The sequence below is a fragment of the Anomaloglossus baeobatrachus genome, chromosome 4 (assembly GCF_048569485.1).
Source record: "Anomaloglossus baeobatrachus isolate aAnoBae1 chromosome 4, aAnoBae1.hap1, whole genome shotgun sequence".
Classification (NCBI taxonomy): Eukaryota; Metazoa; Chordata; class Amphibia; order Anura; family Aromobatidae; genus Anomaloglossus; species Anomaloglossus baeobatrachus.
Genome location: NC_134356.1, coordinates 279,979,548 through 280,003,679, shown reverse-complemented (window position 1 = coordinate 280,003,679; position 24,132 = coordinate 279,979,548). Strand labels below are relative to the sequence as shown.

General features: G+C 53.2%; 1 protein-coding gene across 1 annotated transcript in view; it reads right to left on the bottom strand.

Moving 5' to 3' along the window:
• The window catches only part of CCT2 (chaperonin containing TCP1 subunit 2), a 116,703-nt gene that overhangs the window by 67,245 nt on the left and 25,326 nt on the right, over nt 1–24,132 (bottom strand). Inside the window, exon 6 of the mRNA XM_075342469.1 lies at nt 17,928–18,040. Coding sequence (XP_075198584.1) covers nt 17,928–18,040 — 113 coding nt within the window. The remainder of the gene's footprint in view (nt 1–17,927; nt 18,041–24,132) is intronic.

The following is a 24,132-nucleotide window of genomic DNA, read 5'->3' as shown; positions in this document are numbered from 1 at the left end:
TCCTGCATACACTAGTGAATGGAGGATGCTGAGACTTGTAGTTCTGCAGCTGCTGCCTGCTCTACTGCATTCACTAGTGAATGGAGGATGCTGAGACTTGTAGTTCTGCAGCTGCTGCCTGCTCTCCTGCATACACTAGTGAATGGAGGATGCTGAGACTTGTAGTTCTACAGCTGCTGTCTGCTCTCCTGCATACACTAGTGAATGGAGGATGCTGAGACTTTTAGTTCTGCAGCTGCTGTCTGCTCTCCTGCATACAATGAACATTTTGAAGAAGGAAATGACATCAGACCTTTTTTTTTTTTTTCATCAACAATCTTTAATGGCATTGTGCACTGATTAAAAACGCAGTGAGCAAAAACGCAGCAAAAAACGCACCAAATCGCGGCAAAAACGCATGCGTTTTTGCCGCGTTTTTTTAGCCGCGGGTGCGTTTTTTAGACAAAAACGCACATAAAAACGCAGCGTGAAAAAAACGCCTAGTGCGCACATACCCTTACAGTTATAAAAGAGGATTAGGAGAAAGTGAGGGGTGGTTGATCTTGTGACCAATATAGAACACACAGAAGACATATGTATATACAGATAATATATTCCAGTTTTAAAACCAAGGTATGTCAAAAGGTATTAAACGGGTAGGAAAATCTATGGGGGTGGGGTGAGAATTGCTTACACACTTCGCAACCTTTACATTAATTAAAGCCTTCAACGATCATCATGTCTACTGCCTGCTTACAAAGTACATGTTATGTATTTGCTGCATGTTATGTATTTTTTGTTAAAAAAAAAAATGGACTTTTTTTTATAAATAAATAAATAAATAAAGTACACATTTGGTATCTTAGTGCCCAGAATGAACCACTCTAGAAGACTCACTAGTTAATCCCTTCAATAAAACTGACAAAGAAGGGAATTTTGTTTACTTACCGTAAATTCCTTTTCTTCTAGCTCCTATTGGGAGACCCAGACAATTGGGTGTATAGCTTCTGCCTCCGGAGGCCACACAAAGTATTACACTGAAAAGTGTAACCCCTCCCCTCTGCCTATACACTCTCCCGTGCATCACGGGCTCCTCAGTTTTGGTGCAAAAGCAGGAAGGAGGAAACTTATAAATTGGTCTGGGGTAAATTCAATCCGAAGGATGTTCGGAGAACTGAAACCATAACCAAAAGAACAATTCAACATGAACAACATGTGTACACAAAAGAACAACCAGCCCGAAGGGAACAGGGGCGGGTGCTGGGTCTCCCAATAGGAGCTAGAAGAAAAGGAATTTACGGTAAGTAAACAAAATTCCCTTCTTCTTTGTCGCTCCATTGGGAGACCCAGACAATTGGGACGTCCAAAAGCAGTCCCTGGGTGGGTAAAAGAATACCTCAAAAGAGAGCCGAAAACGACCCCTTCCTACAGGTGGGCAACCGCCGCCTGAAGGACTCGCCTACCTAGACTGGCATCTGCCAAAGCATAGGTATGCACTTGATAGTGTTTTGTGAAGGTGTGCAGACTAGACCAGGTAGCTGCCTGACACACCTGCTGAGCCGTAGCCCGGTGTCACAATGCCCAGGACGCACCCACGGCTCTGGTAGAATGGGCTTTCAGGCCCGAAGGAAGAGGAAGCCCCGAAGAACGGTAGGCTTCAAGAATCGGTTCCTTGATCCACCGAGCCAAAGTTGACTTGGAAGCCTGCGAACCCTTACGCTGGCCAGCGATCAGGACAAAGAGCGCATCTGAACGGCGCAGGGGCGCCGTGCGAGACACGTAGAGCCGGAGTGCTCTCACTAGATCTAATGAATGCAAATCCTTTTCACACTGGTGAACTGGATGAGGGCAAAATGACGGTAAGGAGATATCCTGATTGAGATGAAAAGGAGATACCACCTTAGGGAGAAACTCCGGGACAGGACGCAGAACCACCTTATCCTGGTGAAAAACCAGGAAAGGGGATTTGCATGTCAGCGCTGCAAGCTCCGACACTCTTCGGAGTGAGGTAATTGCCACAAGAAATGAGATAACCCTGAGGACGCTAGGAGCCAGGACTCAATGGCCACACAGTCAGGTTGAGGGCCGCAGAATTCAGATGGAAAAACGGCCCTTGTGACAGCAGGTCTGTGCGGTCTGGAAGCGCCCACGGCTGACCCACCACAGATCCGGGTACCACGACCGCCTCGGCCAATCTGGAGCGACGAGAATGGCGCCACGACAGTCGGATCTGATCTTGCGTAACACTCTGGGCAACATCGCCAGAGGAGGAAATACATAAGGGAGTCGAAACTGCGACCAATCCTGAACTAACGCATCCGCCGCCAGAGCTCTGTGATCTTGAGACCGTGCCATGAAGGCCGGGACCTTGTTGTTGTGCCGTGACGCCATGAGATCGACGTCCGGCGTTCCCCAGCGGCGACAGATCTCTCGAAACACGTCTGGGTGAAGAGACCATTCCCCTGCGTCCATGCCCTGGCGAGTGAGAAAGTCTGCTTCCCAGTTTTCTACGCCCGGGATGTGAACTGCGGAGATGGTGGAGGCTGTGGCTTCCGCCCACAGCAGAATCCGCCGGACTTCCTGGAAGGCTTGACGGCTGCGCGTGCCGCCCTGGTGGTTGATGTACGCGACCGCCGTGGCGTTGTCCGACTGTATGCAGATCTGCCTGCCCTCCAGCCACCGATGGAACGCCTTTAGGGCTAGATACACTGCCCTTATCTCCAGAACATTGATCTGAAGGGAAGACTATCGGAGTCCAGGTTCCCTGAGCCCTGTGGTGGAGAAAAACCGCTCTCCACCCTGACAGGCTCGCGTCCGTCGTGACCACAGCCCAGGATGGGGGCAGGAAGGATTTTCCCTGCGATAGAGAAGTGGGAAGAAGCCACCACTGAAGAGAGGTTTTGGCTGCAAGGGAAAGAGACGTTCCTGTCGAGGGACGTCGACCTCCTGTCCCATTTGCGGAGAATGTCCCATTGGAGTGGGCGCAGATGGAACTGCACGAAGGGCACTGCCTCCATTGCTGCCACCATCTTCCCCAGGAAGTGCATGAGGCGCCTCAAGGGGTGTGACTGACCCCGAAGAAGAGATTGCACCCCTGTCTGCAGCGAAAGCTGTTTGTCCAGCGGTAGCTTGACTACCGCTGAGTGAGTATGAAACTCCATCCCGAGGCAAGTCAGTGATTGGGTCGGTGTCAACTTGGACTTTGGGAAGTTGATGAGCCACCCGAACTGCTGGAGAGTCGCCAGAGCGACGGTCAGGCTGTGTTGACACGCCACCCGGGAGGGTGCCCTGACTAGGAGATCGTCTAAGTAAGGGATCACCGAGTGTCCCTGAGAGTGTAGGACCGCCACAACGGATGCCATGACCTTGGTGAAGACCCGTGGGGCTGTCGCCAGGCCGAAAGGCAGTGCCACGAACTGAAGGTGTTCGTCCCCGATGGCGAAACGCAGGAAGCGTTGATGTTCGGGTGCGATCGGCACATGGAGATAAGCATCCTTGATGTCGATTGATGCTAGGAAGTCTCCTTGTGACATCGAAGCGATGACCGAGCGGAGAGATTCCATCCGAAACCTTCTGGTGCTCACATGTCTGTTGAGCAGTTTGAGTTCCAGAACGGGACGAATGATCCGTCCTTCTTTGGCACCACGAACAAGTTGAGTAGAAGCCGTGACCATGTTCCTGAAGGGGAAACGGAATCACCACTCCTTCTGTCTTCAGAACGCCCACAGCCTGAAAAAGTGCGCCGGCCCGAGATGGGGGCGGAGATGTTCTGAAGAAACGAGTCGGAGGACGAGAGCTGAACTCTATCCTGTAACCGTGAGACAGAATGTCTCTCAACCATCGGTCTTGGACATGTGGCCACCAGGCGTCGCAAAAGCGGGAGAGCCTGCCACCGACCGAGGATGCGGTTCGGGGAGGCCGAAAGTCATGAGGAGGCCGCCTTGGAGGCAGTGCCTCCGGCGGTTTTTTGGGGGCGTGACTTAGACCGCCACACATAGGAGTTCCTCTGGCCTTTCTCTGGCCTGTTGGACGAGGAGGATTGGGACTTGGCTGAGGGCCGAAAGGACCGAAACCTCGGTTGTATTTTCCGTTGCTGAGGTCTCTTCGGTTTGGACTGGGGTAAGGACGAGTCCTTTCCCTTGGATTCCTTAATAATTTCATCCAATCGTTCGCCAAACAATCGGTCGCCAGAAAACGGCAAACCGGTTAAGAACTTCTTGGAAGCAGAGTCTGCTTTCCATTCGCGTATCCACATGGCCCTGCGGACTGCCACCGAATTAGCGGATGCTACCGCTGTACGGCTAGCAGAGTCCAGGACGGCGTTCATGGCGTAGGACGAAAAAGCCGACGCCTGAGAAGTCAAAGACGCAACTTGCGGAGCAGAGGTACGTGTGACCGCATTAATCTCAGACAGACAAGCTGAGATAGCTTGGAGTGCCCACACGGCTGCAAAGGCCGTGGCAAAAGACGCGCCTGTGGCTTCATAGATGGATTTCACCAGGAGCTCTATCTGCCTGTCAGTGGCATCCTTGAGCGATGAGCCATCTGCAACTGATACTACAGATCTAGCCGCCAGTCTAGAGACTGGAGGATCCACCTTGGGACATTGAGCCCAACCCTTTACTACGTCAGAGGGGAAGGGGTAACGTGTGTCATTAAGGCGCTTAGTAAAGCGGTTGTCCGGAAATGCTCTGTGCTTCTGGACAGCATCTCTGAAGTTAGAGTGATCGAAAAACGCACTCAGTGTACGTTTGGGAAACCTAAACTGGTATTTCTCCTGCTGCGAAGCCGACTCCTCTATAGGTGGAGGTGGGGGAGAAAGATCTAGCACCTGGTTGATGGACGATATAAGATCATTTACTAAGGCGTCCCCCTCAGGTGTATCAAGATTGAGGGCAACGTCAGGGGTCAGAGCCCTGAGCTGCGACGTCCGCCTCGTCCTCCAGAGAGTCCTCAAGGTGAGACCCCGAGCAGCGTGAGGAAGTCGGGGAAGATTCCCAGCGAGCCCGCTTAGCCGGTCTGGGACTGTGGTCCGTGCAGGAGTCCTCCACGTGAGACCTAGGGGCCACCCCAGGAGCACGCTGCGGCGCAGACCGAGAGGGGCCTGGAGGCGATGATCCAACAGTGCCCGGGGCATGTGTAAGGACCGGTCTGGACTGCAAGGCTTCTAGTAGCTTGGCAGACCATTTGTCCATAGACTGAGCCATGGATTGTGAAAGCGACTCAGAGTTTCTCAGCAAAGAAGGGAATTTTGTTACTTACCGTAAATTCCTTTTCTTCTAGCTCCTATTGGGAGACCCAGACGATTGGGTGTATAGCACTGCCCTCCGGAGGCCACACAAAGCAATTACACTAAAAAGTGTAAGGCCCCTCCCCTTCTGGCTATACACCCCCAGTGGGATCACTGGCTCACCAGTTTTAGTGCAAAAGCAAGAAGGAGGAAAGCCAATAACTGGTTTAAACAAATTCACTCCGAAGATACGTCGGAGAACTGAAAACCATTCAACATGAACAACATGTGTACCCGAAAAACAACCAAAAATCCCGAAGGACAACAGGGCGGGTGCTGGGTCTCCCAATAGGAGCTAGAAGAAAAGGAATTTACGGTAAGTAACAAAATTCCCTTCTTCTTCGGCGCTCCATTGGGAGACCCAGACGATTGGGACGTCCAAAAGCTGTCCCTGGGTGGGTAAAGAAATACCTCATGTTAGAGCTGCAAAGACAGCCCTCCCCTACGGGGAGGCAACTGCCGCCTGCAGGACTCTTCTACCTAGGCTGGCGTCCGCCGAAGCATAGGTATGCACCTGATAATGTTTGGTGAAAGTGTGCAGACTCGACCAGGTGGCTGCCTGGCACACCTGTTGAGCCGTAGCCTGGTGTCGTAATGCCCAGGACGCACCCACGGCTCTGGTAGAATGGGCCTTCAGCCCTGATGGAACCGGAAGCCCAGCAGAACGGTAGGCTTCAAGAATTGGTTCTTTGATCCATCGAGCCAGGGTGGCTTTGGAAGCCTGCGACCCTTTGCGCTTACCAGCGACAAGGACAAAGAGTGCATCCGAGCGGCGCAGGGGCGCCGTGCGGGAAATGTAGATTCTGAGTGCTCTCACCAGATCCAACAAATGTAAATCCTTTTCATACCGATGAACTGCATGCGGATAAAAGGAAGGCAAGGAGATATCCTGATTAAGATGAAAAGAGGATACCACCTTAGGGAGAAACTCCTGAATGGGGCGCAGCACTACCTTGTCCTGGTGGAACACCAGGAAAGGAGCCTTGGATGACAGCGCTGCTAGTTCGGACACTCTCCGAAGAGACGTGACCGCTACCAGAAAGGCCACTTTCTGTGATAGTCGAGAAAGTGACACATCCCTCAGAGGCTCGAAGGGCGGCTTCTGGAGAGCAACAAGGACCTTGTTTAGATCCCACGGATCTAACGGCCGCCTGTACGGAGGTACGATATGACAAACCCCCTGCAGGAACGTGCGCACCTGAGAAAGTCGTGCTAGACGCTTCTGAAAAAACACGGATAGTGCCGAGACTTGCCCTTTAAGGGAGCCGAGCGACAAGCCCTTTTCCAACCCAGATTGCAGGAAGGAAAGAAAAACAGGTAACGCGAATGGCCAGGGAGATACTCCTTGTGCAGAGCACCAGGATAAGAAAATCTTCCACGTTCTGTGGTAGATCTTAGCAGAAGTGGACTTCCTAGCCTGTCTCATGGTGGCCACGACCCCTTGGGATAATCCTGAAGACGCTAGGATCCAGGACTCAATGGCCACACAGTCAGGTTCAGGGCCGCAGAATTCCGATGGAAAAACGGCCCTTGGGACAGTAAGTCTGGACGATCTGGTAGTGCCCACGGTTGGCCGACCGTGAGATGCCACAGATCCGGGTACCACGACCTCCTCGGCCAGTCTGGGGCGACGAGTATGACGCGGCCGCAATCGGATCTGATCTTGCGTAACACTCTGGGCAAGAGTGCCAGAGGTGGAAACACATAAGGGAGCCGGAACTGCGACCAATCTTGCACTAAGGCGTCTGCCGCCAGAGCTCTTTGATCGCGAGACCGCGCTATGAAGGTCGGGACCTTGTTGTTGTGCCGAGACGCCATTAGGTCGACGTCCGGCACACCCCAGCGGCGGCAGATTTCCTGAAACACGTCCGGGTGAAGGGACCATTCCCCTGCGTCCATGCCCTGGCGACTGAGGAAGTCTGCTTCCCAGTTTTCTACGCCCGGGATGTGAACTGCTGATATGGTGGATGCTCTTTCCTCTACCCACATCAGAATCCGCCTGACTTCCTGGAAGGCTTGCCGACTGCGTGTCCCTCCTTGGTGGTTGATGTATGCCACCGCTGTGGAGTTGTCCGACTGAATTCGGATCTGTTTTCCTTCCAGCCACTGCTGGAAGGCTAATAGGGCAAGATACACTGCCCTGATCTCCAGAACATTGATCTGAAGGGTGGATTCCTGCTGAGTCCACGTCCCTTGAGCCCTGTGGTGGAGAAAAACTGCTCCCCACCCTGACAGACTCGCGTCTGTCGTGACCACTGCCCAGGATGGGGGCAGGAATGATCTTCCCTGCGATAATGAGGTGGGAAGAAGCCACCATAGCAGAGAATCCTTGGCCGTCTGAGAAAGGGAGACTTTCCTGTCTAGGGAAGTTGTCTTCCCGTCCCATTGGCGGAGAATGTCCCATTGAAGTGGACGCAGATGAAACTGCGCGAACGGGACTGCCTCCATTGCTGCCACCATCTTCCCTAGGAAGTGCATGAGGCGCCTTAAGGGGTGCGACTGACCCTGAAGGAGAGACTGCACCCCTGTCTGTAGTGACCGCTGCTTGTCCAGCGGAAGCTTCACTATCGCTGAGAGAGTATGAAACTCCATGCCAAGATACGTTAGTGATTGGGTCGGTGCCAGGTTTGACTTTGAAAAGTTGATGATCCACCCGAAAGTCTGGAGAGTCTCCAGCGCAACATTCAGGCTGTGTTGGCATGCCTCTTGAGAGGGTGCTTTGACAAGTAGATCGTCCAAGTAAGGGATCACCGAGTGTCCCTGAGAATGCAAGACTGCTACCACTGCCGCCATGACCTTGGTGAAAACCCGTGGGGCTGTCGCCAGACCAAATGGCAGAGCTACGAACTGGAGATGGTCGTCTCCTATCACGAAACGTAGGAAACGTTGGTGCTCTGTAGCCATCGGCACGTGGAGATGAAGGGAATTTTGTTACTTACCGTAAATTCCTTTTCTTCTAGCTCTTATTGGGAGACCCAGACAATTGACAATTGGGTGTATAGCTACTGCCTCCGGAGGCCACACAAAGTATTACACTAAAAAGTGTAAGGCCCCTCCCCTTCTGGCTATACACCCCCCGTGGAATCACGGGTTCTCCAGTTTTAGTGCCAAAGCAAGAAGGAGGAAAGCCAATAACTGGTTTAAACAAATTAACTCCGAATAACATCGGAGAACTGACAAACCGTTCAACATGAACAACATGTGTACCCGCAAACAAAACCAAAAATCCCGAAGGACAACAGGGCGGGTGCTGGGTCTCCCAATAAGAGCTAGAAGAAAAGGAATTTACGGTAAGTAACAAAATTCCCTTCTTCTTCAGCGCTCTATTGGGAGACCCAGACAATTGGGACGTTCAAAAGCTGTCCCTGGGTGGGTAAAGAAATACCTCTTGTCAGAGCTGCAAGACAGCGCCCCCCTACTGGGAAGCCACCGCCGCCTGCAGGACTCTTCTACCTAGGCTGGCATCCGCCGAAGCATAGGTATGCACCTGATAATGTTTGGTGAAAGTGTGCAGACTGGACCAGGTAGCTGCCTGGCACACCTGTTGAGCCGTAGCCTGGTGGCGTAATGCCCAGGACGCACCCACGGCTCTGGTTGAATGGGCCTTCAGCCCTGATGGAACCGGAAGTCCAGCCGAACGGTAGGCTTCCAGAATTGGTTCTTTGATCCATCGAGCCAGGGTGGCTTTAGAAGCCTGCAATCCCTTGCGCGGACCAGCGACAAGGACAAAAAGTGCCTCGGAGCGGCGCAAGGGCGCCGTGCGGGAGATGTAGATTCTGATTGCTCTGACCAGATCTAACAAATGCAAATCCTTTTCATACCGGTAAACCGGATGAGGACAGAAAGAAGGTAAGCAAATGTCCTGATTTAGATGGAAATCAGAAACTACTTTAGGAAGAAATTCTGGAGTGGGGCGCAAAACCACCTTGTCCTGGTGGACCACCAGGAAAGGAGCCTTGGATGACAGTGCTGCCAGCTCAGACACTCTCCGAAGAGACGTGATCGCCACTAGAAACACCACTTTCTGTGACAGGCGAGAAAAGGAAACCTCTTTCAAAGGCTCGAAAGGCGGCTTCTGTAGAGCAACTAGTACCCTATTCAGATCCCATGGATCTAACGGCCGCCTGTACGGGGGTACAATATGACAAACCCCCTGTAGAAACGTGCGCACCTTAGACAGACGTGCCAGATGCTTCTGAAAAAACACTGATAGTGCCGAGACTTGCCCTTTAAGTGAGCCAAGCGACAAGCCTTTTTCTAACCCCGATTGTAGGAAGGAAAGAAGAGTAGGCAATGCAAATGGCCAGGGAGACACTCCCTGAGCAGAGCACCATGATAAGAAAATCTTCCACGTCCTGTGGTAGATCTTGGCAGACGTGGGCTTCCTAGCCTGCCTCATGGTAGCAACAACTCCTTGAGACAATCCTGCACACGCTAGGATCCAGGATTCAATGGCCACACAGTCAGGTTCAGGGCAGCAGAATTCTGATGGAAAAACGGCCCTTGGGACAGTAAGTCTGGCCGGTCTGGAAGTGACCACGGTCGGCCGACCGTGAGATGCCACAGATCCGGGTACCACGATCTCCTCGGCCAGTCTGGGGCGACGAGTATGACGCGGGTGCAATCGGATCTGATCTTGCGCAACACTCTGGGCAAGAGTGCCAGAGGCGGGAATACATATGGGAGTCGGAACTGCGACCAATCTTGGACCAAGGCGTCTGCCGCCAGAGCCCTTTGATCGCGCGACCGCGCCATGAATGCCGGGACCTTGTGGTTGTGCCGAGACGCCATGAGGTCGACGTCCGGCACCCCCCACCGGCGACAGATTTCCTGAAACACGTCCGGGTGAAGGGACCATTCCCCTGCGTCTATCCCTTGGCGACTGAGGAAGTCTGCTTCCCAGTTTTCTACGCCCGGGATGTGTACCGCGGATATGGTGGATGCTGTGTCCTCCACCCACGTCAGAATCCGCCTGACTTCCTGGAAGGCTTGCCGACTGCGCGTCCCTCCTTGGTGGTTGATGTATGCCACCGCTGTGGAGTTGTCCGACTGGATTCGGATCTGCCTTCCTTCCAGCCACTGCTGGAAGGCTAGAAGTGCCAGATACACTGCTCTGATCTCCAGAACATTGATCTGCAGGGTGGACTCTTGCTGAGTCCACGTCCCCTGAGCCCTGTGGTGGAGAAAGACTGCTCCCCACCCTGACAGACTCGCGTCTGTCGTGACCACTGCCCAGGATGGAGGTAGGAAGGATCTTCCCTGTGACAATGAGTTGGGCAGAAGCCACCATTGCAGAGAGTCCTTGGCCGCCTGAGAAAGGAAGACTTCTCTGTCCAGGGATGTCGACTTCCCGTCCCATTGGCGAAGAATGTCCCATTGAAGAGGACGCAGATGAAACTGCGCAAAGGGAACTGCTTCCATGGCTGCCACCATCTTCCCTAGGAAGTGCATGAGGCGCCTCAAGGAGTGCGACTGGCCCTGAAGAAGCGACCGCACCCCTATCTGTAGTGACCTCTGCTTGGTCAGCGGAAGCTTCACTATCGCTGATAGAGTATGGAACTCCATGCCAAGAAACGTTAGAGACTGAGTTGGTGACAGATTTGACTTTGCAAAGTTGATGATCCACCCGAAAGACTGGAGAGTCTCCAGCGTAACATTCAGGCTGAGTTGGCATGCCTCCTGAGAGGGTGCCTTGACAAGTAGATCGTCCAGATAAGGGATCACGGAGTGTCCCTGGGAGTGCAAGACTGCTACCACTGCCGCCATGACTTTGGTGAAAACCCGTGGGGCTGTCGCCAGACCGAATGGCAGAGCTACGAACTGAAGATGTTCGTCTCCTATTACCAAACGTAGAAAACGTTGGTGCTCTGTAGCAATTGGTACGTGGAGATACGCATCCTTGATGTCTATTGATGCCAGAAAATCTCCTTGAGACATTGACGCAATGACAGACCGGAGGGATTCCATCCGGAACCTCCTGGCGTTCACATGCTTGTTGAGCCTTTTTAGGTCCAGAACAGGACGGAAGGAGCCGTCCTTTTTTGGAACCACAAAGAGATTGGAGTAAAACCCTCGCCCTCGTTCCTGAGGGGGGACAGGGATTACCACTCCTTCTGCTCTTAGTGAGCTCACCGCCTGCAGAAGGGCATCCGCTCGGTCGGGATGTGGGGAGGTTCTGAAGAACCGAGGTGGAGGACGGGAACTGAACTCGATTCTGTACCCGCGCGACAAAATGTCTGTCACCCACCGGTCTTTGACCAGTGACAGCCAAATGCCGCAAAAACGGGAAAGCCTGCCACCGACCGAGGATGCGGAGGGAGGCGGCTGAAAGTCATGAGGAAGCCGCTTTGGAAACGGTTCCTCCGTTTGCTTTCTTGGGTCGTGAGTGAGCCCGCCATGAATCAGAGCTCCTTTGTTCTTTCTGCGTCCCTTTGAATGAGGAAAATTGGGCCTTGCCTGAGCCTCGAAAGGGCCGAGACCTCGGCTGCCACTTTTTCTGCTGAGGTTTGTTTGATCTGGGCTGGGGTAAGGACGAGTCTTTACCCTTGGACTGTTTGATGATTTCAGCGAGCTGCTCGCCAAACAGTCTATCTCCAGATAATGGCAAGTTGGTTAAACATTTTTTGGAACTAGCGTCTGCTTTCCAGTCCTTTAACCACAATGCTCTGCGCAACACTACGGAGTTGGCGGACGCCAACGACGTACGGCTCGTAGATTCCAGAACCGCGTTGATAGCGTAGGTCGCAAACGCAGACATTTGTGAGGTTAGGGTCGACACCTTTGGCACTGCTGGCTGCATGACAGCCTCTACCTGTGCCAACCCAGCTGAAATAGCTTGGAGTGCCCACACGGCCGCGAATGCAGGGGCAAACGACGCGCCGATAGTTTCATAGATAGACTTCAACCAAAGGTCCATCTGTCTGTCGTTGGCGTCTTTAAGTGAAGCGCCATCCTCTACCGCGACTATAGATTTTGCCGCAAGCTTGGCAATAGGGGGATCCACTTTTGGACACTGGGTCCAGCGTTTGATCACGTCAGGGGAAAACGGATAACGTGTATCCCTAGCGCGTCTGGAAAAACGCTTGTATGGCTGAGCGTGGTGTTTCTGGATAGATTCTCTGAAGTCAGAGTGGTCTAAAAAGGCACTCAATTTACGCTTGGGATACAAGAAATGGAATTTCTCCTGCTGTGCAGCAGCTTCCTCTGCTGAGGGAGCTGGGGGAGAAATATCCAACGCACTATTGATGGCCGAAATAAGGTCATTGACCATAGCGTCACCATCAGGGGTATCCAAATTGAGAGTGGTCTCATGGTCCGAAACCTGACCACTTTCTTCAGTCTCATCATAGAGAGACTCATCCCTGTGAGACCCTGAACAATGTGATGATGTGGAGGGTCTGTCTAAGCGAGCTTGCTTGGGCTGGCTGGGGCCGTCATCTGAGTCAGAGCCATCAGCCTGTGATACATGAGAGCCCCTTGAAGTACAGACTCGCTCCAATTGAGGGGGACCAGGGGGCAAGGACACAGCCGTGTCCGGAGCCTGAGTAATTGGCCTGGTTTGCAAGGCCTCAAGGATTTTTGTCATAGTGACAGCCATCTGACCAGCCAAAACTGCAAAATCTGTCCCTGTTACTGGGGCAGGACTTACAGGCGTCTCTGCCTGGGTTACTACTGCCACCTCCGGCTGACGAAGCGTTACAGGCACGGAACATTGCACACAATGGTGGTCAGTGGAGCCTGCCGGTAGATCAGTCCCACAAACAGTACAGACAGTGTACACAGCCCGCGCCTTGGGACCCTTGCGTTTTGTGGAGGACATGTTGCTGTCTCCTCAGCGCAATATGGGGTCTATAGCCAAGAAGCGCCCTACAGTGCAAATATATATACAATATCTATATGGCACCAGAAGAAAGTACACAAATAGAATCACTGTGGCACAAGAGGGGCTTTCAGCCTGCTTACCGCCCGCCTCAGAGCGGGTGTGTGGCCGCCAGACGCCCTGTCTGAGTCTCCCAGAGCCTGCCTGCCTGTCCCCAGCCGGACCGCATGAATAATGGCTGCCGGCGTCCTGTGAGGAAGAGGGGCGGCTCTGGGCGTTCCTAAACGAAGAGCGGGAAAGCGTGCTCTCACTGTGCCTCGTGAGGGGGCTGGAGCATGTAAATCAAGCTCCAGCCCCCGGCGCTGGCCATTGCACAGCGTCTCTCCTCCGCCCTGATTGACAGGGCGGAGGCGGGAACGAAGCGGCGCTAGGCCGCAAAAGCCGGGAAGTAAAGTTAGGAGCGCCGCCGCCGTAAAAGCGCGGTCGGCGCTCTGTCCCCGGCGCCCTGCATGTCGCAGTTGCGCCCCGCCGCAGGAGCGGTCGGCGCTAGTTCCCAAACACATAACCCGTCACCCAGCCATAACTAAGGTGACACAACCCCATTGCTTATGTCCCCGGCGCACTATAACGCCCAGCAAGTCTGGAGCGTTCTGTGCCTGCCGGGGACACCGAGTACCTGACAGATGCAGGGCCATGTCCCTGACTGTACCAATGCTCGACATCCATCAGGTTCGTTCTGGGTCTGTGGATGGAGCCCGGCCTCAGGGCTTTGTGGCCGGAAGGATCCCACTTCCACAGAGCCCTCCAGGGGGATGTGGAAGGAAAAACAGCATGTGGGGCTCCAGCCTCTGTACCAGCAATAGGTACCTCAACCTTTCAAGCACCATCTGGTGAGAAGGGAGCATGCTGGGGGCGCTATATGTGCCCACTTTTCTTCCATCCGAGTAGTTAGCAGCTACTGCTGACTACACACCGTGGAGCTATGCGTGGATGTATGACCTCCTTCACACACAAAGCTAAAACTGGAGAACCCGTGATTCCACGGGGGGTGTATAGCCAGAAGGGGAGGGGCCTTACACTTTTTAGTGTAATACTTTGTGTGGCCTCCGGAGGCAGTAGCTATACACCCAATTGTCAATTGTCTGGGTCTCCCAATAGAGCGCTGAAGAAAAGCATCTTTGAGGTCTATTGATGCAAGGAAATCTCCTTGAGACATTGAGGCAATGACAGAGCGGAGGGATTCCATCCGGAACCGCCTGGCGTTCACATGCTTGTTGAGCAGCTTTAGGTCCAGAACAGGACGGAACGAGCCATCCTTTTTTGGAACCACGAAGAGATTGGAGTAAAAACCTTGCCCTTGTTCCTGCAGAGGAACAGGGATCACCACTCCTTCTGCTCTTAGTGAGCACACCGCCTGCAGAAGGGCATTTGCTCGGTCGGGATGTGGGGAGGTTCTGAAGAACCGAGGCGGAGGATGAGAACTGAATTCTATCCTGTACCCGTGAGACAAAATGTCTGCTACCCACCGGTCTTTGACCTGTGGCAGCCAAATGTCGCAAAAGCGGGAGAGCCTGCCACCGACCGAGGATGCGGAGGGATGAGGCCGAAAGTCATGAGGCAGCCGCCTTGGAAGCGGTTCCTCCGGTTGTTTTCTTGGGGCGTGAATGAGCCCGCCAGGAATCTGAGCTCCTTTGCTCCTTCTGAGTCCCTTTGGACGAGGAGAATTGGGTCTTGCTGGAGCCTCGAAAGGACCGAAACCTCGACTGCCACTTCCTCTGTTGAGGTTTGCTCGATCTGGGCTGGGGTAAGGAGGAGTCCTTACCCTTGGACTGTTTAATGATCTCAGCCAATTGCTCACCAAACAGTCTGTCTCCAGATAGTGGCAAGCTGGTTAAACATTTCTTGGAAGCAGAATCTGCTTTCCATTCCTTTAACCACAAGGCTCTGCGCAAAACCACAGAGTTGGCAGACGCCATTGAGGTACGGCTCGTAGAGTCCAGGACAGCGTTGATAGCGTAAGTCGCAAACGCAGACATTTGCGAAGTTAGGGACGCTACTCGCGGCACTGCTGGACGTATGATAGAGTCCACTTGTGCCAGGCCAGCTGAAATAGCTTGGAGTGCCTACACGGCCGCGAATGCTGGAGCAAACGACGCGCCGATAGCTTCATAGACAGACTTTAACCAAAGGTCCATCTGTCTGTCATTGGCATCTTTAAGTGAAGCCCCATCTTCCACTGCAACTAAGGACCTAGCCGCAAGCCTGGAGATTGGGGGGTCCACCTTTGGACACTGGGTCCAGCGTTTGACCACGTCAGGGGGAAAGGGATAACGTGTATCCTTAAGACGTTTGGAGAAACGCTTATCTGGATAAGCATGATGTTTCTGGACTGATTCTCTGAAGTCAGAGTGGTCCAGAAAAGTACTCAATTTACGCTTAGGATACCGGAACTGGAACTTCTCCTGCTGTGCAGCTGCCTCCTCAGCAGAAGGGGCTGGGGGAGAAATATCCAACAGTCTATTGATGGCCGCTATAAGGTCATTTACCATAGCGTCACCATCAGGGGTATCTAGATTGAGAGCGGTGTCAGGAGTAGATTCCTGATCACCCACCTCTGTCTCCTCATACAGAGTCTCGTCTCGCTGAGACCCTGACCAGTGTGATGACGGCGAGGGTCTTTCCCAGCGAGCCCGCTTAGGCTGCCTGGGACTGTCATCCGAGTCAGAGTCTTCAGCCTGTGATGCCTGGGACCCCCTTGAAGTACGGATTAGTTCCAACTGAGGGGGACCGGGGAGCATAGACACAGCAGTGTCCATGGTCTGAGAAACTGGCCTGGACTGCAAGGTTTCCAGGATTTTTGTCATAGTCACAGACATCTTATCAGCAAAAACTGCAAATTCTGTCCCCGTCACCGGGGCAGGGTTCACACGCGTCTCTGCCTGGGCCACTACTACCATAGACTCTGGCTGACGAAGTGGCACAGGGATTGAACATTGCACACAATGGGGGTCATTGGAACCTGCCGGTAGATTAGCCCCACATGCGGCACAAGCAGTGCGTACCGCCTGTGCCTTGGCACCCTTGCGTTTTGCGGATGACATGTTGTTGTCTCCTCAGAGCAATGAGGGTATAAGCCAAGAAGCGACTGTACAGTGCAATATAAATATATATGGTACAGAGAAAAAATGCACCAAATAACACTGTGGCACTAGTGGGGCCAGCCCTTATGTGCAGCTTACCGCCCGCATAAACGCGGGTGTGTGGTCGCCAGAGTCCCTTGTCTGAGTCCCCCAGAGCCTGTGTCCGTTCTCCAGCCAGACTGCATGCAGGAATGGCTGCCGGCGTCCTGTGGAGAGGGGCGGGCCCTGGGCGTGTTGAGACCAAGAGCGGGAAACTTGCGTCCCCACTGTGCCCAGTGAGAGGGCTGGAGCATGTAAATAAGGCTCCAGCCCTCGGCGCTGCCTTTTGCACAGCGTCTCTCCCTTTCCCTGATTGACAGGGTGGGGGCGGGAACGAACCGTAACTAGGCCGCAAAAGCCGGGGACTAGATTTATGAGCGCTGCCGCCGTAAAAGCGCGGGCAGCCTGAGTCCCCGGCGCACTACAAGTCCCAGCGGCGCCGCCGCTCCCGGAGCGGCCGGCGCGGTAGTTCCCAAGACAAAAATCACTCAGCTAAGCTGCAGTGACTCTAACCCGAGCGCGCAGCGCTAGTGTCCCCGGCGCACTAGCACACCCAGCAAGCCTGGAGTGTGCGTGGCCTGTCTGTGCGGGGACACAGAGTACCTGAACGTTGCAGGGCCTTGTCCCTGACTGTACTCAGCTCCTCCAGCAGGGTCTCTGGGTCTGTGGATGGAGCTCGGCCTCAGGGTTCGGGGGCCGGTAAGATCCCACTTCCACAGAGCCCCTCAGGGGGATGGGGAAGGAAAAGCAGCATGTGGGCTCCAGCCTCCGTACCCGCAATGGGTACCTCAACCTTACAAACCGCAAGTGGGGTGAGAAGGGAGCATGCTGGGGGCCCTATATGGGCTCTCTTTTCTTCCATCCGATAGAGTCAGCAGCTACTGCTGACTAAACAGTGGAGCTATGCGTGGATGTCTGACCTTCGCACAAAGCAGAAAACTGGTGAGCCAGTGATCCCACTGGGGGTGTATAGCCAGAAGGGGAGGGGCCTTACACTTTTTAGTGTAATTGCTTTGTGTGGCCTCCGGAGGGCAGTGCTATACACCCAATCGTCTGGGTCTCCCAATGGAGCGCCGAAGAAAAGTGGAGTAAAACGTTATCAAAAAGTTGCATGTAGATAAAAACATTACTGAAAAAGTCATCTTGTCCCGCACTAAAAAAAAAAAAAAAAAAAAATCCCACTTAACTGCGTTAACAGGAAAATATAAAAGCTACAGGTCTTTATGTAGTGATGCAAAATAAAAAAAAAAGACAAACATTCTTCTCTATAAAATTGTTTTATTGTGCAAAAGCAGCAAAAACACACAAAAAAATAGTGAGATTGCTGTAATTGTATGTATGAAGCTTTATTCATTTTACCACATGATAAATGGCTGTAAAAAACAACAAAAAAAAAAAAATTTGAGTTAAAGGTAAAATAAAATATTGTTCTAAGTTTACCACTAACATGAAGTACAATATCTCACGGAAAAACAGTCTCAGAATCACTGGGCTATGCTGAAGTGTTGTAGAGTTATTACAATAAAAGGACACTGGTCAGAATCTGGCCTGGAGAGGAAAGTGAAGACAGGCTTGGGGGTGAATGGGTTAATATGCACCCAAGTTTTAGCATCTAGCTTTAGCATCATGTGAAGAGAATGAGTGCCATTTGATAACTCACCCATGATCCAGTGCTGCGTTTAAAAGAGCTTCTCTGGCAACCTGAGTGGCTAGCCTCCAACCAGAAATAATGGTCTGTGGATGAATCTTCTTAGCAATCAAAAGTTCAGCTTCCTGAAACAGGTATTAACATGAATCACTATTAAAGTAACTATAATGGGAACCTGTCATGTGTATGTAGCTTGTTCCCTGCTTCCAGAAGGAAAAAGACAGTTTGCACTCTGATAATGCTAAAGTATGGAAGCCATGAATGTGTGAACATGGACCTGCATTACTGCTAAGGAAAATCTGAGAAGAAGGGAATTTTGTTACTTACCGTAAATTCCTTTTCTTCTAGCTCTTATTGGGAGACCCAGACGATTGGGTGTATAGCACTGCCTCCGGAGGCCACACAAAGCAATTACACTAAAAAGTGTAAGGCCCCTCCCCTTCTGGCTATACACCCCCAGTGGGATCACTGGCTCACCAGTTTTAGTGCAAAAGCAAGAAGGAGGAAAGCCAATAACTGGTTTAAACAAATTCACTCCGAGTAACATCAGAGAACTGAAAACCGTTCAACATGAACAACATGTGTACCCGCAAACAAACCAAAAATCCCGAAGGACAACAGGGCGGGTGCTGGGTCTCCCAATAAGAGCTAGAAGAAAAGGAATTTACGGTAAGTAACAAAATTCCCTTCTTCTTCGGCGCTCTATTGGGAGACCCAGACGATTGGGACGTCCAAAAGCTGTCCCTGGGTGGGTAAAGAAATACCTCATGTTAGAGCTGCAAGACAGCCCTCCCCTACGGGGAGGCAACTGCCGCCTGCAGGACTCTTCTACCTAGGCTGGCGTCCGCCGAAGCATAGGTATGCACCTGATAATGTTTGGTGAAAGTGTGCAGACTCGACCAGGTAGCTGCCTGGCACACCTGTTGAGCCGTAGCCTGGTGTTGCAATGCCCAGGATGCACCCACGGCTCTGGTAGAATGGGCCTTCAGCCCTGATGGAACCGGAAGCCCAGCAGAACGGTAGGCTTCAAGAATTGGTTCTTTGATCCATCGAGCCAGGGTGGCCTTAGAAGCCTGCGACCCTTTGCGCTTACCAGCGACAAGGACAAAGAGTGCATCCGAACGGCGCAAGGGCGCCGTGCGGGAAATGTAGATTCTGAGTGCTCTCACCAGATCTAACAAATGTAAATCCTTCTCATACCGATGAACTGCATGAGGACAAAACGAAGGCAAAGAGATATCCTGATTAAGATGAAAAGAGGATACCACCTTCGGGAGAAACTCCTGAATGGGGCGCAGCACTACCTTGTCCTGGTGGAAGACCAGGAAGGGAGCCTTGGATGATAGTGCTGCCAGCTCAGACACTCTCCGAAGAGATGTGATCGCTACCAGAAAAGCCACTTTCTGTGATAGTCTAGAAAGTGAAACCTCCCTCAGAGGCTCGAAGGGCGGCTTCTGGAGGGCAACTAGTACCCTGTTCAGATCCCATGGATCTAACGGCCGCTTGTACGGGGGTACGATATGGCAAACCCCCTGTAGGAACGTGCGCACCTTAGGAAGGCGTGCCAAACGCCTCTGAAAAAAGACGGATAGCGCCGAGACCTGACCTTTAAGGGAGCCGAGCGACAAACCTTTTTCTAACCCAGATTGCAGGAAAGAAAGAAAGGTAGGCAATGCAAATGGCCAGGGAGACACTCCCTGAGCAGAGCACCAGGATAAGAATATCCTCCACGTTCTGTGGTAGATCTTAGCGGACGTGGGCTTCCTAGCCTGTCTCATGGTGGCAACGACCCCTTGGGACAATCCTGAAGACGCTAGGATCCAGGACTCAATGGCCACACAGTCAGGTTCAGGGCCGCAGAATTCCGATGGAAAAACGGCCCTTGGGACAGTAAGTCTGGTCGGTCTGGTAGTGCCCACGGTTGGCCGACCGTGAGCTGCCACAGATCCGGATACCACGCCCTCCTCGGCCAGTCTGGGGCGACGAGTATGACGCGGCTGCAATCGGATCTGATCTTGCGTAGCACTCTGGGCAAGAGTGCCAGAGGTGGAAACACATAAGGGAGCCGGAACTGCGACCAATCTTGCACTAGGGCGTCTGCCGCCAGCGCTCTTTGATCGCGAGACCGTGCCATGAAGGTTGGGACCTTGTTGTTGTGCCGGGACGCCATGAGGTCGACGTCCGGCCTTCCCCATCGGCGACAGATTTCCTGAAACACGTCTGGGTGAAGGGACCATTCCCCTGCGTCCATGCCCTGGCGACTGAGGAAGTCTGCTTCCCAGTTTTCTACGCCGGGGATGTGAACTGCGGATATGGTGGAGGCTGTGGCTTCCACCCACATCAGAATCCGCCGGACTTCCTGGAAGGCTTGCCGACTGCGTGTCCCCCCTTGGTGGTTGATGTATGCCACCGCTGTGGAGTTGTCCGACTGAATTCGGATCTGCCTTCCTTCCAGCCACTGCTGGAAGGCTAGTAGGGCAAGATACACTGCTCTGATTTCCAGAACATTGATCTGAAGGGTGGACTCCTGCTGAGTCCACGTACCCTGAGCCCTGTGGTGGAGAAAAACTGCTCCCCACCCTGACAGACTCGCGTCTGTCGTGACCACCGCCCAAGACGGTGGTAGGAAGGATCTTCCCTGTGATAATGAGGTGGGAAGAAGCCACCACTGCAGAGAGTCTTTGGCCGTCTGGGAAAGGGAGACTTTCCTGTCCAGGGATGTTGACTTCCCGTCCCATTGGCGGAGAATGTCCTATTGAAGTGGGCGCAGATGAAACTGCGCAAACGGAACCGCTTCCATTGCCGCCACCATCTTCCCGAGGAAGTGCATGAGGCGTCTTAAGGAGTGCGACTGACTTTGAAGGAGAGCCTGCACCCCAGTCTGTAGTGACCTCTGCTTGTCCAGCGGAAGCTTCACTATCGCTGAGAGAGTATGAAACTCCATGCCAAGATACGTTAGTGATTGGGTCGGTGACAGATTTGACTTTGAGAAGTTGATGATCCACCCGAACGTCTGGAGAGTCTCCAGTGCAACAGTCAAGCTGAGTTGGCATGCCTCTTGAGAGGGTGCCTTGACCAGTAGATCGTCCAAGTAAGGGATCACAGAGTGTCCCTGAGAGTGCAAGACTGCTACCACTGCCGCCATGATCTTGGTGAACACCCGTGGGGCTGTCGCTAGACCAAATGGCAGAGCTACGAACTGAAGATGGTCGTCTCCTATCACGAAGCGTAGAAAGCGTTGGTGCTCTGTAGCAATCGGCACGTGGAGATAAGCATCCTTGATGTCTATTGATGCTAGGAAATCTCCTTGAGACATTGAAGCAATGACTGAGCGGAGGGATTCCATCCGGAACCGCCTGGCGTTCACATGCTTGTTGAGCAGTTTTAGGTCCAGAACAGGACGGAATGAGCCGTCCTTTTTTGGCACCACAAAGAGATTGGAGTAAAAACCTTGACCTCGTTCCTGAAGAGGAACAGGGACCACCACTCCTTCTGCTCTTAGAGAATTCACCGCCTGCAGAAGGGCATCTGCTCGGTCGGGATGTGGGGAAGTTCTGAAGAACCGAGGCGGAGGCCGAGTACTGAACTCTATCCTGTACCCGTGAGACAAAATGTCTGTTACCCACCGGTCTTTGACCTGTGGCAGCCAAATGTCGCAAAAGCGGGAGAGCCTGCCACCGACCAAGGATGCGGAGGGAGGCGGCCGAAAGTCATGAGGCAGCCGCCTTGGAAGCGGTACCTCCGGTTGCTTTCTTGGGGCGTGAGTGAGCCCGCCAGGAATCAGAGCTCCTTTGCTCTTTCTGAGTCCCTTTGGACGAGGAGAATTGGGGCTTGCCCGAGCCTCGAAAGGACCGAAACCTTGACTGCCACTTCCTCTGTGGAGGTTTGCTTGATCTGGGCTGGGGTAAGGAGGAGTCCTTACCTTTGGACTGTTTGATGATTTCCGCCAATTGCTCACCAAACAGTCTGTCTCCAGATAATGGCAAGCTGGTTAAACATTTTTCAGAAGCAGAATCTGCTTTCCATTCCTTTAACCACAAGGCTCTGCGCAAAACTACAGAGTTGGCAGATGCCATTGAGGTACGGCTCGTAGAGTCCAGTACCGCATTGATAGCGTAGGTCGCAAACGCAGACATTTGCGTAGTTAGGGACGCCACTTGCGGCACTGCTGGACGTATGAGAGAGTCCACCTGTGCCAGACCAGCTGAAATAGCTTGGAGCGCCCACACGGCCGCGAATGCTGGAGCAAACGACGCGCCGATAGCTTCATAGACAGATTTCAACCAAAGGTCCATCTGTCTGTCATTGGCATCTTTAAGTGAAGCCCCATCCTCCACTGCAACTATGGATCTAGCTGCAAGCCTGGATATTGGAGGGTCCACTTTTGGACACTGGGTCCAGCGTTTGACCACGTCAGGGGGAAAAGGATAATGTGTATCCTTAAGGCGTTTAGAAAAACGCTTGTCCGGATAAGTATTGTGTTTCTGGATGGATTCTCTGAAGTCAGAGTGGTCCAGAAAAGTACTCAATTTACGCTTGGGATACAGGAAATGGAATTTCTCCTGCTGTGCAGCTGCCTCCTCTGCAGAAGGGGCTGGGGGAGAAATATCCAACAGCCTATTGATGGCCGCTATAAGGTCATTTACCATGGCGTCACCATCTGGCGTATCCAAATTGAGTGCGGCGTCAGGACAAGACTCCTGATCACCCACCTCTGAACCCTCATATAGGGACCCTTCTCGCTGAGACCCTGATCCGCGTGATGACGTGGAGGGTCTCTCCCAGCGAGCTCGCTTAGGCGGACTGGGACTGTCATCGGAGTCAGAGCCCTCAGCCTGTGATGCCTGGGACCCCCTTGAAGTACGGATTAGTTCCAACTGAGGAGGACCGGGGAACATAGACACAGCAGTGTCTATGGTCTGAGCAACTGGCCTGGACTGCAAGGTTTCCAGGATTTTTGTCATAGTCACAGACATTTTATCAGCAAAGACTGCAAATTCTGTCCCCGTCACCGGGGCAGGGTTCACAGGCGTCTCTGCCTGGGCTACCACCACAATAGGCTCTGGCTGACGAAGTGCCACTGGGACTGAACATTGCACACAATGAGAGTCGTTGGAGCCTGCTGGTAGATTAGCCCCACATGCTGTACAAGCAGTGTATACAGCCCGTGCCTTGGCACCCTTGCGTTTTGCGGATGACATGCTGTTGTCTCCTCAAAGCAATATAGGGTGTACAGCCAAGAAGCGACCTTACAGTGCAGTATATAAATATATCTAGACACAGCAGTGTCTATGTACAGCGAAAAACACTGTGGCACTAGTGGGGCCGCACGTATGTGCTGCTTACCGCCCGCTTAGCGCGGGTGTGTGGTCGCCAGAAACCCCTAGCCTGGGTCCCCCAGAGCCTGCGTCCGTTCTCCAGCCAGACTGCATGTGTATAATGGCTGCCGGCGTCCTGGGGAGCTGCAAGCCTGGGGGCGGGCCTAGGGCGTGCACAGAGAAAAAGCGCGAAGCCTGTGTCCTACTGTGCTCAGTGAGAGGGCTGGAGCATGTAAATCGTGCTCCAGCCCTCGACGCTGCCGATTGAACAACGTCTCTCCCCTACCCTGATTGACAGGGTGGGGGGCGTTAACGAAGCGGAGCTAGGCCGCAGAAAGCCGGGGACTAAAGTTAGAAGCGCCGCCGCCGTAAAAGCGCGGTCGGCGCGTCCCCGGCGCACTACAAGTCGCAGCTGCGCCGCCGCTCCAGGGGCGGTCGGCGCGGCGATCCACACACATAAAGTCCCCCAGTAATCTGCGGGGACTATAAGCCCAGCGCACAGCGCTACAGTCCCCGGCGCACTAGCACACCCAGCAAGCCTGGGGTGCGCGTGGTCTGCCATACGGGGACACAGAGTACCTGAAAGTTGCAGGGCCTTGTCCCTGAACGGCACTCCCGCTCCACATCCAGCAGGTTCTATGGGTCTGTGGATGGAGCCCGGCCTCAGGGCTTGGTGGCCGGTAAGATCCCACTTCCTCAGAGCCCTTCAGGGGGATGGGGAAGGAAAACAGCATGTGGGCTCCAGCCTCCGTACCCGCAATGGGTACCTCAACCTTACAAACCACAAGTGGGGTAAGAAGGGAGCATGCTGGGGGCCCCATATGGGCCCTCTTTTCTTCTATCCGATATAGTCAGCAGCTACTGCTGACTAAACAGTGGAGCTATGCGTGGATGTCTGA